Source organism: Phalacrocorax carbo, chromosome 13, assembly GCF_963921805.1.
Source record: "Phalacrocorax carbo chromosome 13, bPhaCar2.1, whole genome shotgun sequence".
Taxonomy (NCBI): domain Eukaryota; kingdom Metazoa; phylum Chordata; class Aves; order Suliformes; family Phalacrocoracidae; genus Phalacrocorax; species Phalacrocorax carbo.
In genome coordinates, this window is record NC_087525.1 from 2679047 (window position 1) to 2696787 (window position 17741).

Here is a 17741-nt window from a genome sequence, read left to right on the forward strand (position 1 = left end):
ACAAGAGACTTTAAAAAAGACAGAAGATAACAGACTGGTTCGCGTCCATTTAATTTTTTCCTTATGTCCAAAGAAAATGTACTTTTTAATCAACATACTTAAAAAATCGGGAAAAATTGTTATCATTGTTTTAAAAAACTTCTGCCTTTTTTAAAGCCGAAGAACAGCAAGTTACTGCGTGCATAAGAAAAACACTGAAGACTCACACATGAGAAAAGAGCAATCTATACCTACTGTTTTCCAGATAAATTGTATACAGTGACTTCATAAATTGTACACGATAATTTCATGTTGCTTCCTTGTTCAGCACATAACTGGACTGTGATAATGGGCCCATTTGTTTTGCAGACTCCCAGAAAAATTACACCATTTGCATATTTTAATAATGGCTGGCAGAACACGAAGCAAGAAATGCCTCCCAGGCATGCAATAAACTCTGAGGTTTATTTACAAATTAATACTGTAGAGATCATTTAATATTGCATTACTTAATCTCAAAAGTTGTTAATTAAAACACCAGTCACAACCAACTGGGTATATTATAAGATAAATAATAGTATAAAATGAAAATATAACCTTCCATCATCCACGTGAAAAATTTTAACGGAAAAAGAGAAAGTATATTTTATTTTTAGAACATGTATTTCAAAGTCTAATAGGCAAATTTAAAACGCCTGCATTTGCACTGCTATTGACACTGATGTTTTACAGATCTTCAGATCTGCTAACTCTGGAATATTTAGAATAACTTGTTGGCTCTTCCCCAGTTCTTATAACCCTCGTGCTGTATGCAACACTAAAAATATTACTAAGAGAGAGCCATAAAAGCATAACCTCTGAACCCTACTGCACCAGCTAAAACATACCTTAAGTCCAAAACACTTAATATGCATTGATAAGGCTACTCATGAAAGAAAAAATCAGTGTGAAAATTTACATGAGAACACTTGTGAAATATTTGAGGTCTGGTAATATTTCATATGGAACACAGGCAATACCTTAAGCTTTTGTTAAAATGACACAAACAACCCCAAGATGCCTAACTGGTAACTTTCTGTTTGCCCGGAAAAGACAGCACAAGATTTCATTAGCGTAAGTACTCAGTTTATGAATGTTTAAAATATCCTGGCCAATTTTACACAGGGAATAAAAAAAGATGAAGACAGAAATATACTCCACACACCAGAAGTCCTTTAATACAGACAGGCATATTAATGCAGAATGAGGCAGCCGAACTAGCACTATAAAGACAGCCCGTCGTGTTTCAGGTCCAGGACCACCAGCCCTACAAGAGATACAGTCTTTGACTAATCCCCTAGAGAGGAAGCCAAATGTATTTGTGAGGTAACAATGAAGTATTTTTCATAAACAGACATTAACCTAGCTGAATCCAAGCCTTGCATAGCATAGTGGTAATACAAGATAAATCTACGAGGCAGTCACAATAAGTAGAAAAGTTTTTCTATGTGTTTCCAAAGCTCTTTAACTGATGCATTTGGCTCCTTCCCAAACACAGTAACTGGTCATTTCTGGGGATCCTGGGCACGGAGCGAGAGACCGTGCTCCCGAGAACTGCCGCCACTGCGGTGCCGCCGAACGCCCACCGCCATCCCGGCTGGCCCGACGAGTTTCCAGCTCCCCTGCCCTGCCCGGGCTGCCTTTCCCAGATTAGTCAGTTTACACTACCAGGGATCGTTGGAAAAGGAGAACAAAATCCAGCCAAAATGTTTGGGTTTTAGTGAAACATTGAAGCAGACAGGTTATTCCGACAATGAGGTTTGCTTTCTAACCACATTTAAATTGCATAAAAATCTTTAAATACTAAAACCTGCTAATAGTTTCTCTGCTCCCGAAGATCACCCAGGCCTTCAGCCATATATTCCAACACCTGTCAAGTAAACACAAATGTTTCTCAGCATGCTCCTGGCTCCTGTTGCTCTTTGGGGTTTCCAAAACCAAGCATGTCCCCACCAGTGAGCAGACGGCTCCTGAACAGCACAGCTCTTCATTTCTGAACTCAACGCAGGCGTCACAGACATGCCAGAAGTTAATTCTCAGCACTGAGCTAAATGAGTCATCCTCCCTCAGTGCAGGTGACTGTATCAGCTTAACCATCCATAACAACCTTAATCTTTCATCAGCAAACGATTTTAATAGACATTTACCCATTCACCTGCACCAGTGACTCAATTAAAGTTCCTTTATTTCACAAGCTTTGGGGTAGATTATTTTTTTTTCCTGTGCATTTACTGAATATGCAAAACACACAGAGCCACACGCTTCAGCTGATATGAACTGACCTAATTCCACGGAGTTCGACAGGCTTCAGCAGAGCTACGCTGACTTAGATCAGTTAAGGCTATTGCCCTCTATGGTTTCTGTTTAGCTCAGGTGTCTCCAGTCTTCTTCCTCTGAATGGCTTTATACAAAGTCTGAATAAAGCTATCATGTTTACAGGGGAGAGAGGACCATGCTCAAGAGTGCATGCTGCACTGAGTTTACTGCTTTAGACTTGAGGGCATAATTATTTCATAAGAATATTAAGTTCCTGATCCCAAAAAACCCCATCTAAACTGTTGTAATTTATCTACCTATTTTAAACAGCTGGCTTTCAAGATATGTGGACAGAAGACACTGCAGCAAAAACTTAGGGAACAGTAAATAAACTAGGAGAAAGCTGATATATTAACCATGCAGCAGCACACAGAGGAGCAACCTGGGCCTGCAAAGCGTGCCAATGCAGCATTATTTATGAGTGACACTGGACTAATGTGCTTTCACTGCTCCCACTTGCAGAGCTGTATCGGGTGGTCAGTACAGGCACCTCTGCTTTTTGTTCAACAGCAGCTGTCACATACACCAAGGGGAGTAAATATCTTCAGATGCTTTTCAAAAACGCCAGGCTAAAGAAAGCTGAGTGCCAAAAATCTTGCTGAAATTCCTTATTAATGAGGTGCAGAAAGTCCTAAGCTCCTCTCATTTGCTGGCAAATATGTACCTAGGTATTTTAACATAAGAAATCACAGGGCTTGAAAGTTTTGAGCCATTCATGAATTTTTTCTCTCATGTACTTCAGTCCCATATGCAGCCAACAGTACCTTTTAGCACATTTAACACAAAAATGAAGCTACAGAAATATCCAAGTAAGCACTTTTCCTATATGGTCCATGTAAAAGGGGCCGTTTATGACAATTAAATAACTTTCAGCCTCTATAAATTGTCCTTTCCCCCTGTATGTGAGGACCGGGTTCTGTATGGCACGGACTCAAACAGAAGGAACGTGGTAAAGCCTTACAGGGAAGCATCTGTACCTGCAGGTTTAACAAAACGGCTCCAATTCTCATGGCCTCGCTGACTTCAAGGCTGTACATCAGCTGGGGAAAGCGGGGAGGGCTCTGGTTGTTGGGCGGAAGGACCTCAATGTAAACAGTAGTAATAGAGCTCCTGCAATGCGAGGGGGGGAAAAAAGTCATCAAAGCCAGTCAAAATCAATAAATCAACAAACACAAGGCAGCCAGCAATGTCTATTTTCTACACTGTGTGTTCTCTAGCTTTAATAACCTCCCTTTGCTCCTTTAAAAGCTTCAGGACATATTTTTCATTCTGCATTAAAAATAAAGCAGGCTGGCACATTAACAGAAGAAAAGCTAAATAATTTCTTTACAAGTAGCCCAAGTGTTTTATGAAAAACAAAACAGTAAGACATCAGTGCACACTCCACATAAAAAGACGACTCATAATCCCCTAGTGATACTGTGTCCTCTAGAAGAGGATGACAAATCCTGGGATGGTAACTGCTCCTGCCAAGCGCAATACCCACCCCTGGAGCATCCCTGCTGTTGTGCGGTTTGCTACCTTTGCAGAGAGAGAACAGAAAATGTTCAGAGAGAATAACTCTGGGAGAAAACTGATGTACACAACTCTATTGAAGGCTGTATCAACGCTGTCGTTCACACAGATAAACCCGATCCCACTTCAGACTAGTAAACCAGGGCAATACAGGAGGCTACAAAACCCACCAAGGAAACCTGGCAAACCCTCCGACTAACCCAAGTATCCAGCAAAAAGCATTCCAGGTAGCAAGCTGAAAGCTCTTCTGGAATCGCTGACACCCTCTACAGACCCTGCAAAGACCATGTTGTACGCACACTTGCTATTCCACCGCTCCGAAATTAGAAAGGTAGCCAGAAGTTGAACGAGATTTAAAATTTGGCTTAAAGTGGCCTTTCTCTTGCATCTTTGTGCAGCGACCCATCTGCCTTCTCTCCTGAATGTTGTATCTGTACCCCTCCCCAGAACAAAGCCCCGAGGAGACCAAGCGTTACACCGCAGGTGCAGATTTCCTCCCCATACGCCCTTTAGCAAAGTTGGTAAATCTCCAGCTTTAGGGCTGACGTGACGGAACCACTTCAGGGCAAAGGGAGATGTCCCAATTTTTTCTTTTTTTGTCTTGGCGGGGGAAAGGAGGGAGAAGAAAAACAAGCATGCACAATGAGCTGCTTCTTGCGGGGCTGGCAAACTCCGAACATTTTTAGAGACTCCTACCAGAAATTGCCAGATACAGTTTAATTGAAACAGCTTCTGTGTTAACTGAGAGAGTTCATTAAATACCAAAATGATACACCACTGATCAGTATTTTTAATTAACTATGCAGGATTCTGACCGAGCACAGTCACCGCTGTGTTACAGATGCTTCCCACTGCCCTTGGCCAGCAGGTTGTGTAACTCTAAGCCACTGGTCGGAGCTGGGCAGACCATCGCTGCAACACCGTGCAAACAGCTACGTTTTCAGGGCTATGTCACGCAGTGGCTTTGACCATGCTCCGAGATACTAAACCATGAACTCCTCTGCCCAGAAAGACAAGTCCCACCCGTAGGTAGCTGCCCCAGGAGCTCTGTCCCTAGGGGCACATCCACACACGCAGCCCCACACCCCACGAGGAAGGGATAAAACCCAGCCTGGTGCGCCCACCTTCCACCACCCAGCCACGTATTTTGGCCAGGTTGGAGCACATAGCGAGAGCAGCTTCGGTGCTGCCTGCTTCGAACCGGAGACAGACACGCTTGTCAGTTGTACTGCACGGGGTGCCCGCGCCCGGCGGCAGCAGCGAGGCTCTGCGAGGAGAGGCTGGGGCTGCCCCAGGGTGGGCATGGCCAGTTCCAACAGCCCCACGGCCAGGCACAGCCGAGCCCCTCAGCCCCGACGGTGATGCCTCTGGGGAAATAGATTTAGGACTCCAAACAGGAGAAAAATGAGGGGAAAAAAAGTGTGAGGGACAGCCCTGTGAGCACCGAGGAGGAGGAACTCCGGGTGCTAGAGCAGACCTTCCCCTGCAACCCATGGGGAGACCTCGGTGGGGCAGGGAAAGGTGTGGGAGGAAGGAACAGCACAGCAGGTGGTTACACGCTGACGGGAACCCCCATTCCCCACCTTTACCCCTGAGCGCTATGGGGGCAGCTGGGAATGAAGGAGTGAAGTTGAGCCTGGGAAAAAAAGGGGAGTTGGTGGAAGTTGTCATTTTAGTCTTTGTTTTTATTTCTCACCATGTGAACCCATTTTAATTGGCAGTAAGTTAAATTAATTTTCCCCAAGTTGAGCCTCTTTTTGCTGTGATGGTAATCGGTAAGCAACCTCCCTGTCTTTATCTCAATCCATGAGCTTTCTCACTTTATTTTCTCCCTGTCCTGTTGAAGAGGGAGCATGAAAGAGTGGCTGGGAGGGTATCTAGGAGCTGGCCAAGGTCAACCCACCACCTATATATTAACAATATATTCAAGTTGACTCTGACAAGCCTTAAACGTTCAACTGCTCCACTGCTAGCCACGTCACGACAGCTTAGCAAACATCCAGCTGTGCCCCAAAACCCTGGCTACCAGCTAGTCCAGGGCAATGCCGTGCTTCCCATGGGCAGGGATGCTGCGGTTGCTGCCTTGCCACAGCTGTGTCTCTGTGCAGCAAGTGCCAGATTCGTGCCCATCTACAAATACAGGAGTTGAGAATCTTACCGCTTTGATGTTCAAAGTCTAGCCGGGTCCTTCTTTGATTTAATCAAACTTTAAACAAGTGCCTAACTTGCACTGAAATGCATCAGTGAATGATAGAGCCTTCCCATCTGTCATATCCTTGGGCATTTAAGAAGCTGAATTTGCAGATTACTAACTCAATAGATAGGAACAAAACCACTGTAATCAGGGGAAGATGGACGATTACGGCTAAAGTCGATCACTCAGTGTAGATTACCTCCTTATAAACTATTGTAATTTCCTGTCGTCTTGTCTATTTAAAATACTCCCTCATATCCCACTAATCTTTCTGAATTGATGTTCCACACTTACATTGTTGGAGTAAAAAAAAAAAAAATATACTATCACCAAATGCTCAGCAACAGACACAATGAATTAGCGGACAAAATATCACTTGAGCTGCATATTTTCTCGGGATAGCTGCTGTCTGTGCATGATACACACATCCAAATAGTTGCAGTTTAGCATGCATTTTTCTTCCACTGCTGAATATTTAATAAAAATATATTGTTCTGTATCCTTTTTTTTTCCCTGATCCTGCTACATCTTAAAAATGCCCAAGATGATTTATCAAGCTCTAAAAAAACCCCCAATGGTTTATATTCACCACAATAGTAAGCAAATTTTCATCAAATCTTTAAGGCAATATCACAAAAGTAAAGCACTAGTAGTTTGCAAACTAAAAGCACTATCATATTAAACTGCTATTTTTAAAATTTCCAATCATTTTTACTAGTGCTTTGTAATTTTAACCCATGAGTTTTTTGTATGTTATATACATTTATATACATATATATATAATTTAAGTGGCTGGCAAAATCTGCTTTGGCAAGGGAAAGGAAACAGAGCTGAACTTTCCAACAGCTTCAGCTGGTGTTCTAACACTGCAGGGACAGCTGGATACACTGAGGACAGAACAGAGCTCAGGAACTCACTAGCGCTCACAAACTCACATAAGCATGGAAATGTGGCTTTTACAACCCCCAGGTGTAAGAAATCCGGAAACAAAGGCAAGAGACCAGCATTGATAAGCCGAGACCTGCTGGTCAAACTAAAGAGCAAGAGGGAACCGCACAAGCAGTGGAAGCAGGGCCAGGTATCCTGGGAAGAGTATAGGGACCCTGCCTGGTTGTGTAGGGATGGGGTCAGGAGGGCCAAGGCACGGCTGCAGCTGAACTTGGCAGGGGATGCAAAGAATAGTAAGAAGGGCTTCTATGGGTATGTCAGCCACAAAAGGAAGGTCAAAGAAAGTGTACTGCCCCAATGAACGTGACTGGAAAACTGGTAATAATGAATGAGAAGGCTGAGGTACTCAACCACTTCTTTGCCTCAGCCTTCACTGGCAACCTCTCTTCCCTCACCTCTGAAGTGGATGGACCACAAGACAGGGTCTGGGGGAGTCAGAGAAGATCAGGTTTGTGACCACCTGAGGAACCTGAACATATGTAAATCTATGGGACCTGATGAGATGCATCGCAGAGTCCTGAGGGAACTGGCTGACATAGTTGCCAAAGCACTCTCTGTGATATATGAAAAGCCATGGCATTCAGGTGAAGTCCCTGGGGACTGGAAGGAGGGGAACATTGTGCCCATCTTTAAAAAGGGTAGAAAGGAGGAGCCGGGGAACTACCAACCTGTCAGCCTCACCTCTGTGCCTGGGAAGATCATGGAACAGATCCTCCTAGAAGCTACGCTAAGGTACATGGAGGAGAGGGAGGTGATTCAAGGCTTCACCAAGGGCAAGCTCTGCCTGACCAACCTGGCGGCCTCCTGTGATGATGGAGTGACTACATCAGTGGACAAGGGAAGAGCCACAGATGGTGTCTGTCTGGACTTCTGTAAGGCCTTTGACAGGGTCCCCCACAGCATCCTTCTCTCTAAATCGGAGAGATACGGATTTGATGTTGGACTGTTCAGAGGGTGAGGAACTGGTTGGACAGTCGCATCCAGAGGGTAGTGGTCAATGGCTCAATGTCCAGATGGAGACTGGTGACAAGTGATGACCTTCAGGGGTCCATACTGGGATCAGTACTGTTTAATATCTTCATCAATGACATAGTGGGGTCGACTGCACCCTCAGCAAGTTTGCAGATGACACCAAGCTGACTGATGTGGCTGACACACCTGAAGGATGGAATGTCATCCAGAGGCACCTGGACAAGCTCAAGAAGTAGGCCCAGGGGGACCTCATTAGGTTCTTCACATGAAAGCAACATGGCCAACTTCAACAAGGCCCTGCACCTGGGTCGAGCAATCCCCGATATCAATACAGGCTGGGGGATGAAGGGATGGAGAGCAGCCCTGCAGAGAAGGACTTGGGGGTACTGGTAGGTAAAAAGCTGGACATGAGCCAACAATGTGCACTTGCAGCCCATAAAGCCAACCAGATCCTGGGCTTCATCAAAAGCAGTGTGGCCAGCAGGGCGAGGGAGGGGATTCTGCCCCTCTACTCTGCTGTGGTGAGACCCCACACAGCGCTGCCTCCGGCTCCGGGGCCCTCAGCACAGGAAGGACATGGAGCAGGTCCAGAGAAGGCCACAGAAATGCTCCGAGGGCTGGAGCCCCTCTGCTGTGGGGCCGGGCTGAGAGAGCTGGGGTTGTTCAGCCTGGGGAAGGGAAGGCTGTGGGGAGGCCTTATTGCGGCCTTCCAGTGCTTAAAGGGGGGCTGTAGGAAAGATGGGGACAATCTCTTTAGCAAGGCCTGTTGTGACAGGACAAGGGGTGATGGTTTTAAACTAAAGGAGGGTAGATTTTGACTGGGTATAAGGAAAAGACTTTTTTACTGTGAGGGTGGTGAACTGCTGGCCCAGGTTGCCCAGAGAGGCGGTCGATGTCCCATCCCTGGAAACATTCAAGGCCAGGTTGGACGGGGCAATGAGCAACCTGATCTAGTTGACGATGTCCCTGCTCGCTGCAGGGGCATTGGACCAGATGACCTTTAAAGGTCCCTTCCAACCCAAATTATCCTGGGTTCTATGATACTTCAGCTAAATGGTAATGCAAGGAAAGCATGGTCAACAAGTAATTGAGACTACGTCCCTGTCTCTGCTTTAACACTGTGTGCTTTCCACATATAACTATATTATAAAATGTATAATTAATATATTTATACATATGTGGACCAATATACCTTTGGCCAAACAATCTCCGCATATGCAAGTGAAAGAGAAAGTGTATGTATTTCAATAGTCTTATGATCAAGTACTTTCTAGATTGGACTTGATCTGGCGAATCACTGTTATAACTAAGTGAAATGCTTCCACTGTACAGGAATCTGAGGTCAATGGTGAAAAGGCTATGGTCTGGAACTGTTTGATTTTACAAATGTTGTTCTTTTTTTCAGTTACAGAAACTGCTAATCACTATATGCTTACCTATAACTTTAGTTCTAAAAAGCTAAATTGTTAAACTTCTATACTTTGTAGAAACTTAAGTACACTTGAAGTACGTAAGTGGACTTAAATATACCTCAATAACTTACATTAATGATGCTTGCTACAGATAGAAACTTTAATAATACTCAACAAAATATCCTGTTTTATGCACAGTCACCCGCCAAGAATTTAATGCGTCAAATGTGCAAAACATCTACACAGAATGCATTTCAATTTGAATTTGTGCTCACAAAGGCTACAAAGCTACAGTTCCTGAGCCAGGTTTAGCAGTTGGGTCCTGCTTTGTGCATAAGCCAGGGGATAATTGAAACCCAGGCAGTTTACACATGACTACAGTTAGCCTGGTGCGTCCTGCAGCAGAACACAGCTTTGGGAAAAAACACTTAATATTTAAAATTACATTAAAAATCCTTTGGTTATTTATTTATGTTACAGGGGACACACCTTCCTGCCTGCACAGATACGTAATGTCTGGCTAGACCTAGCCCATTCCTAGAAATCTCAAATACTGGTTATTGCCTCCACCAAGGCAACGTGAACCACCTAACACAACATGGCAACTTTGCATGAGAAGGAGCAAGAAGTTTGTACAACCCCAACTGCGAGGTACTAACCAGCTCGCAGACAGAAGGAATGAACTACAGAGATGCAAAAGGACAGTTTTAAAGACCTCAGAGCTGTCACCCACATAAGCTCTCCCTGGCTTTTCTCTGCATAGAATGATAGGAGGCTGCTTCAAGCACCACCAGCTCATTCCTGGTTTTCCTGCCTTACAGAAAGAACATCAGGACGGCAGCGAAATCTTTTTATCCAAATGTCCCCTACCAGACAGTAGGAGTTGTCCACTTTCATTCTCCATGGCACCTTGTTGAAGCTCCAGTTGCCCTCCCTCTGATTTTTTTAATCTACACACGCACAGAAAACAGCTCTGGAGCCCAAATACACCTCAGGCCAAGGCCAGCTTCGCCCCAGGGCCACCCATGCCAGCTACAGGAATACTGCCCAGGTGGAATGGTTTTTTGAACACACATTAAAAGCTATGAAGCAAATTACATGCTCTAATTCCATAAAAGGGGAGACAAGCAGAAACGACAAGAAAGGAGAGCTTTTCCACTTTGGAAGATTATTGCAATAAAGACATTTTCAGAGGAGGAAGCACATGCTCCCAACATACATCATCAGAAGTATGTATTTTTAGACAATATAAGGATTTCTCAAACATAAAAGGAGCTGATAGCAATCAAAGCTGTATTGTAGGGGCTACCGTTGTTGGGACCACGTGGCTGGATTCTGAAGTTCTCTGAAGTGGCATTATCGATTTTTCTCCTCCACTTTAATACTATGCTAGTACTACACAAAAGTAAGTGCATAATGGTCCACAATCTTCCCCTTTGCACTAACAGCCTACTATCAGCTACCCTAAGAAAGGGCTTATCAAGGCGGCAAGCAACAGAGGGAAAGGAGAATAAAATTCAGCTGGAAGACTGTGTTACCAGATATTAGTTTTATGACTAATCCAGCAATCTGAATACTTCACAGATTAGGAAATGTAATTTTAAATTCTGTACAGAACAGTATGAGCTGCTTTCTTGGAGACTTGACAGAAGCAGCAGGTCCTGAAGAAAAGCCAATAACTGAAATGCCACTTTGGTGTTCTCTTTCCTTCTTACATTCTCCATGTGAGGAAAAGAGGGAAGGTTGTGGGACATTTAAATGCTGGAAAGTACTGTTGCTCTCTGTCATCTTCTTTGGAGAATGAGGTTGTCACACTATCAATACCAGGCCCAGAACACGAGTGCCACTTTGATGCACCACCCCTACACCTTCGTGAAAGCAGGACTCAATATTTTTATTCTTTTGGAAGCATCACGTTCTACCCATACTAAATCTGCAGGCTGCTGCTCTCTGTCAGCTGGCGGAGAACAGAAATAATGAAATAATTCTGCCAGTGAGAATTTAGATCTTAGTGGGAGCATTGCTCACCATTCGCACAGCCTGTCGGGTATGTCCACGGCATGCCAAGGCTAGATGACCTTGCACACCCTATACCTGGAGAGAAGGTCTCCAGCTCAGCAACCAGACTATTTCTGATGTCTTCTGCATCACAGCAAGCTGCATTCGGAACCAAAAGCATCTCCCTTCTCACTTACTTTCTTCCTTACATCCCTTCACTTCAATTTCTTGTAGCAGATGGGCGTGCACAGTGACAGCACAATGTGAACTTTTAAAAACCAGACCATTACAAGCAAACGAAATAATGAAAACTGTGTACTGTAAGGAAAATATAAATAAATAAAAAACAAAAAGTGAAAGATTTCTAATATTACACTTTTCCAAAATGTGATCCTCACACCAAACACAGCACATTGAATCGTATTACAGTGTGGAATTATAGACACAAGGGTGTGCCACGCTTCTTATGCACTGCTAAGCACCAATTAAAAAATTAGGTTCATTATAAGATGAATTACCTTCTCTGCGCAGGAGGAGCACTATCAGATGCTTTGACAGTGAGAGCATAGGATTGCCCCACTGACAATACAACTCCTGGAGCAATGGTGATAAGGCCTGTTCGGTCATTGATGATGAAGTCTCCCTGATCCCCAGCCAAAATTTCATATACTATGTGTCCATTGGGTCCCTCGTCCGCATCTACAGCAGTGAGCTGCAATTCAAAACCAGAATGTCAGCACGCATGGTTCAGTGTCATAGTTTAATAGTTTTTTATAAGGCAACTCAGTAGGGGTAGAGGAAGCAGAGATGAGGGAAAAACTTGAACACCTGTAACATATGCCGTAACTTCTAATTACTGTACAACAAGGATACAATTTAAATGAAGGACAATAGGTGTAAAAACATCATGAAGCAGAGAAAAACTGCTTACCTAAGATTGCAGGCAAATTACTTTAAGATACGAATTAAGAAAACTAATTAAGACCAAATTTACTCTCTGTGGATTGGAATTTATAACACTTCCTATAAAAGGGGGAGTGGGGGTGGGAAGATACTTATTGTGTCGCAAATCTAACAAGAGGATTGTATTTAATTACTGCAAGTTCCCATCTCTCTCTACACTCTTCAAAGTGACAGCCTTGTTACTGCCAGAAATTCTAATATCCAGGTCTTGCATTACAAGCCTTCGTTGTGTGGAGCCGGAGAACAGTGTGTGTATTACTCACGTGTGCGTGTACCATCAAGGAAGCCAAGTGGAAGGGCAATGGCATATGGATACCCCCGCTGGAGGCACAACCACGCACCTCGCCGACACGCAAGGCTCATTTCACGTGGCGATGTGACACCACCTACCTGGAAGGCTGTGCTTGTGGGGACAATCTCAGAGCTGTGTGATAAATGCAACCGAGCATATACTTCTGTACTCTGTTGCCTCTACACTGCCTCTCTACTGGGACTGTGATTCCTCTCGCATGTAGCATTTCTTCTATATAATTGTACAATTTTGATTCTCAGCATGAGAAAAATCTAAGGCCTAATAATTTAGACCCAAATTATAATGATGAATGTGACTGTCACCAGTGAAATGAGGGGGTTCCTACCTTGCCCCTGGGAAAGGCAACGGGTTTATCCCACTTCTCTAGCATGCCATGCGAAATCACACATTCATACACAGGGCCAGAAAAATATAGCTCAGTATTCATATTTGTTAGCTTTTAGCCAGGTGTCAAGTACCAATGGCTCTGACTGCCGTGCCACAGAGCAAAGAAATAGGAACCTGAGATTTCAAATCAGACCCCTGCCATAACAGAAATATGCACCCATGCCTCAGCCACACCAGCTGACAGCCCCGTGTCCTAGCTAAGCCCTTTTACCTCTCCTCTTCCTTTACACATATACAGAATAACACAAGTTATTCTACCTATGAGGTGTAATCACTCAGCTAACTGCTCACAGTGCCTATCACTTGACATGTAGCACAATGATTAAAATTGCGTCTTAATTATCGCGACATTCAGACAACAAAAAGGAGCACAGCATTCTGTTACGTTTAGGGTTGAGTCACCAAAATACCACCAACTACACCGGTACCTCTGGACTTTAAGGCGAATGTCTTCTTCCCATAGGGGTTAGGTTTGCTGATACACACACTGGTTTCTTCGCTGGCTCTGAGTTTTGTATGACTTTGTGTTACCTCAAACTGTGCATGGCGTGACAGAACGCTGTATGAGCAGTACTTGAACATCCAGGAGGCCACAGCTGCAGCAGGCAGTGGCAGCGCTGCCTGTGCACCCAGCTGCTCGCTACCAACAGTGGTGAGTGGAAATGACAGGGAACGATGGCACAACAGGCTCCTGCTGCTCCCAGCTGCAGCTGAGCAGTTTGGGCTGGGAAATGGCAAGGGGCACCAGCAGGTACAGCAGCAGAGCCCCCCCGCGGGGTGTACAAAGCAATACGAAATCCCAGCCTCAGAAATTATTCCCTGCAGGGCTCCTGAAGTGAGAATGAAACAAACCGAATAGGCACGTGGCCTCTCAAAAGGTCTCTGCCGGCCTATATGCTTTGGCTGTCTTGGCACAAACACTCATGCCAGTGGGCAACGTTGCAAGTCCAGGATTTAAGGATAACACACGATGACACAAAACCTTAGCGACGGCTGTGAAGCCGATGGCAGGGTCAACAGACATCGTATCTCAGCCAGGGCCAGGCAACACAGCAGGCTAAATGTTTGCCTGCCAGGCACCCTTTTCTCATCCCTGTGACACTCTCAAAGGTGACAGCAGTGCAGACAGGTAGAGGAACTCATTCAAGTCTCTGCTACATTAGGATATAACATAATCTATTAATCAACATAGCATCGTGCTCAACCTTCCGCAGGTCACAGCCTTCCTACAGATTCAAAACACCTTTGCCCAAGGAAAACTAAAGAACTGGAAGAGAAGAGTAGAAGCCAAACCTTGCAACTAGAAACAAGAAAGGAATTGAATAATAAAACCCAAAGCTGTAATATTCAAGTTAATCACATTTGCATACAACATTAAACACCCAGGGGAGTGTGTGAGCACTCAAGGATCTAGCTGCTTTAAAGGACAATCTCAGTTCTTTATGCACCTAAGCTCAGTGAAATACAAAATTTCATATGAAAACTCAAAAACTTGCTCAAAAGCAAAAAACTAAGCCACAATAGCTTACACAGAATCAATTAACTGAAATGCTAAAAAAATAAGCGATTTAGGTGTATTAACGGAAGAGGGGTTTACCTTCTTTGTTCGGAGTGCCAGCTATTACTGCTGTTGGGGCCTGCGCTACTTCACGGAGGACCAACCATCTTTAAGATGGAATAGTTTGTACACAGTGTTCATCAACTGAAAAGCATGTTAGTTAAGTTACTTTTCTCCTGAAGAAATCAGTGTTCTGCTTCTTTCACGCACAGAAGTACTTAACTCGATCTAAACTGATTTTATTTGAATTTCTTTGTCACAGATGCTTCCCTCTAACAACGTGAACCGATCACGGTTGGGACTAGAATGAGCAAATCCTCTTAATTCATCCTCCTATCATATTTTGACACAGACACAGGATAAACACTTAAAATACCTCAAAAAAAAAATCACAAAAGAGGGATCACCTCCTCTTGAAAGTTTAAAAAGCAAATTAATACCCATGTGCTATTCTTGGAGAGCAAATCTCATTCTATATTTTCTTTTGAAATTCTGAAAAAGGCATCCTATAAAGGCTGCACTTTTGGAACCTACTTTGCATTCGACCCGTATGACGCCTCGATATACCAATATATTCACTTGCAACGGTCAGAGTTAACTCACCAAAACTCAGCATATGAAACAGACTTTCTGCACCCTTTCAGGGTTTAGAGCTTAAAACCCTCTCAAACCCTGTTTCTTTAGTCACTCGTTCTATAGTTACTATATACAACTGCCTGCGTTCATTAGCCTCGCAAAGAATAACTATCAAACTAAGTGACGCAGTTAAGAAAAGTGCTGTAATAACTTCCTGGACTGAACTTCACAAGTAATGCACACAAAAAGATAAATAAAGGTTTTATGCAAAATACAAGGGCCTAAGCATTTAATGACCGGATTTGGAACAAGGCCAGTTTTTACTGCAATGACATGAAAAAAGGAAATTAATTGACTACACAGTACACAGATTAATAAGGTTAATTAAACTTACAAATATTGAATGCTTGAAAAGATAAGTGATTTGAATAACATTTTGGGGGCAAAACCAGGAATCAAAACCGGAATTAAACAGAATTAAAGTTTAACAGCTGCCATAATATATGATTCTATAAATTCCATCTCCTCTGTCCCAGACTGGTAGAGCTTCATAGCTAACAAGATTTGAGAAACACAGTCTAAAATACACGGAAAGAAGTATAAAACAAGATTTATTTTAATTTCCTTAGAAACTTCCTCCACCTAGCAGCCTCAGCTTCGTTACATTAACATTTAATATATTGAACGTTTTGCAAAACAGGTGCATATTCTACTGCAGCAAGAAGTAGTTTTCTTGGAAGGAAAAGGAGACTTGCAAAGACAGCCTTACCGTTTACAAAGACACATTCCTGGTCGCTATATAAGCTCTGTTCAGCCCCACTTCACACTTGGAGGACACGGGACTTCAACATTTGACCTACAGCCTTTCCGCAGCAACACTTTTCGGGACCTTGCCGCGAACAGATAAAGTGATTACCAACCTTTCCAGTAACCCTACGTTTTTCAACAAATTGAACGTTTGGCAAAGTCGGTCTGACTGGTGCTGACCCAAAGCGCGTCCTGCGGACGCCACAAGTCACGCCGGTTCGCCTCCCAGCGGCTGTCTCGGAGCGAGTGCTCCAGGCAGGGGAGCGCAAGGCTCCGCAGCCACCTTGGGTGCACGTTTACGTGGTGTAACAGCGCCAAGGAAAGAGTACAGTTGCTCTCCAGAGCAGCGTACCAGTGAAAAACGCTGGCCTGCCAGAGCACAGATGGCAACTACACACCCTGCTTGTCCTTCTGGGGCTCGGCAGTTCATCTCAGCCACTGGTTGCAACAGGAAAAGCGGTAATAAGTTTCTGTGTGTCAGGGGCATACAGGATTGTGATGGAGATATTCCTAAACTTGGGCTCACGAAACGTAACACTAACATAGAGCAGGTCAAAATACTTTCGCAATATCTTCCTTCCGACATTTCAGTACATCCCTGTCCATTATATTTTCACTTGAACACATAACTGCACTTACTGAGAAATGCATACATAACCCAGTTTTGGTTTCTGCTTCTGCTAATAACATTTACTTTGTAGCTGGAAATCAGTATGCTGATGGGGACTTAAAGGCAGAGGGTTGCAAATAACCACATAAATAAAACCTGAAGCGTGGTTTGGAGATGACTTTTGTGAAGATTTCCTTTAAATTGTTCTGTGGCTTCATAGCAAGGTGCACGTTTAAGAGCCGCAAACCATGAGCATATGCCCAGCTGCAAATACCCAAACACGTCTCTGATACACAATTTAGTACGCGTCCATACGCAAGGAGGGCTCGAGTCACAGGTCCGTATGTGCAGGGAATGAAAAGACGTTGTTTAAAAAAAGTAGTAGTGATCCAGCACTGAGACGCCGCGTTTGGGGTAACGGCAAAACAGTCCCAGGGGAGACATTTATTGAATGGCTCCAAGTAACATTTGTCCCCGTGTACAGCTGAAAGTACTGGTACTGCTCGAGTCCAATTCTACCGTGAGCAAGAGATAAGCGATAGAAACGTTAGTGCCTGCAGTTTTACCGTGTTTTATCTTTTTGCTTTCATTTCTGACCTTAGCACAACGGCCGTTTACGCCGGGATGTGTGAAGTTAAGTGCTGTGGGTAACCAGATCTGGGGCAGGGCCTCCAAATTAACTCGCACTGGTGACCTGAGGCAGAATTGTTTCAGCTCACGGCAGGCGAACAGGCAATGCACCAATCCTCTGCGTAGCTTGTTTTCCATTTTCAATCATGGAGTTATTTAATTGTTCTTATTAGAGAGCCCCTGCACATGGGTCATACCTCTGCAACAGGAAATGAGGTAGAAATGAAGATACACAGATGAATTGAAAATAAGTTATTTTGGTTTCATAAATTTAAAGCAGAGTAAGAACAGCATATAATTCTTAAGGCCAGTTCTGTAGTTATACTGTAAAGAGAACATACGCTAAATCTATTCATGGGCCAAGGAATTCTTTGACCTTCAGGTAACTTTACACAAAGATTTAGGTGGGCAACGTTTTTTTGCCATCCTCTATCCGTTCTCAGCTCTCTCATTTTCATGCTCAATATTCTCTGTGCCCTGCACAGTTTATGCTGTAGATAGAAATGAGAGGTGTCTAAAGAAAC

General features: G+C 43.9%; 1 protein-coding gene across 5 annotated transcripts in view; it reads right to left on the bottom strand.

The window, feature by feature from the left end:
- Positions 1 to 17741, bottom strand: part of PCDH15 (protocadherin related 15) — an 826977-nt gene that overhangs the window by 165273 nt on the left and 643963 nt on the right. For all 5 annotated transcript variants that reach the window (XM_064464573.1, XM_064464572.1, XM_064464569.1 and 2 more), the window contains 2 exons: positions 11892 to 12085; positions 3312 to 3444 (listed from right to left, as the gene is read on the bottom strand). In XM_064464573.1, coding sequence (XP_064320643.1) covers positions 3312 to 3444; positions 11892 to 12085 — 327 coding nt within the window. The remainder of the gene's footprint in view (positions 1 to 3311; positions 3445 to 11891; positions 12086 to 17741) is intronic.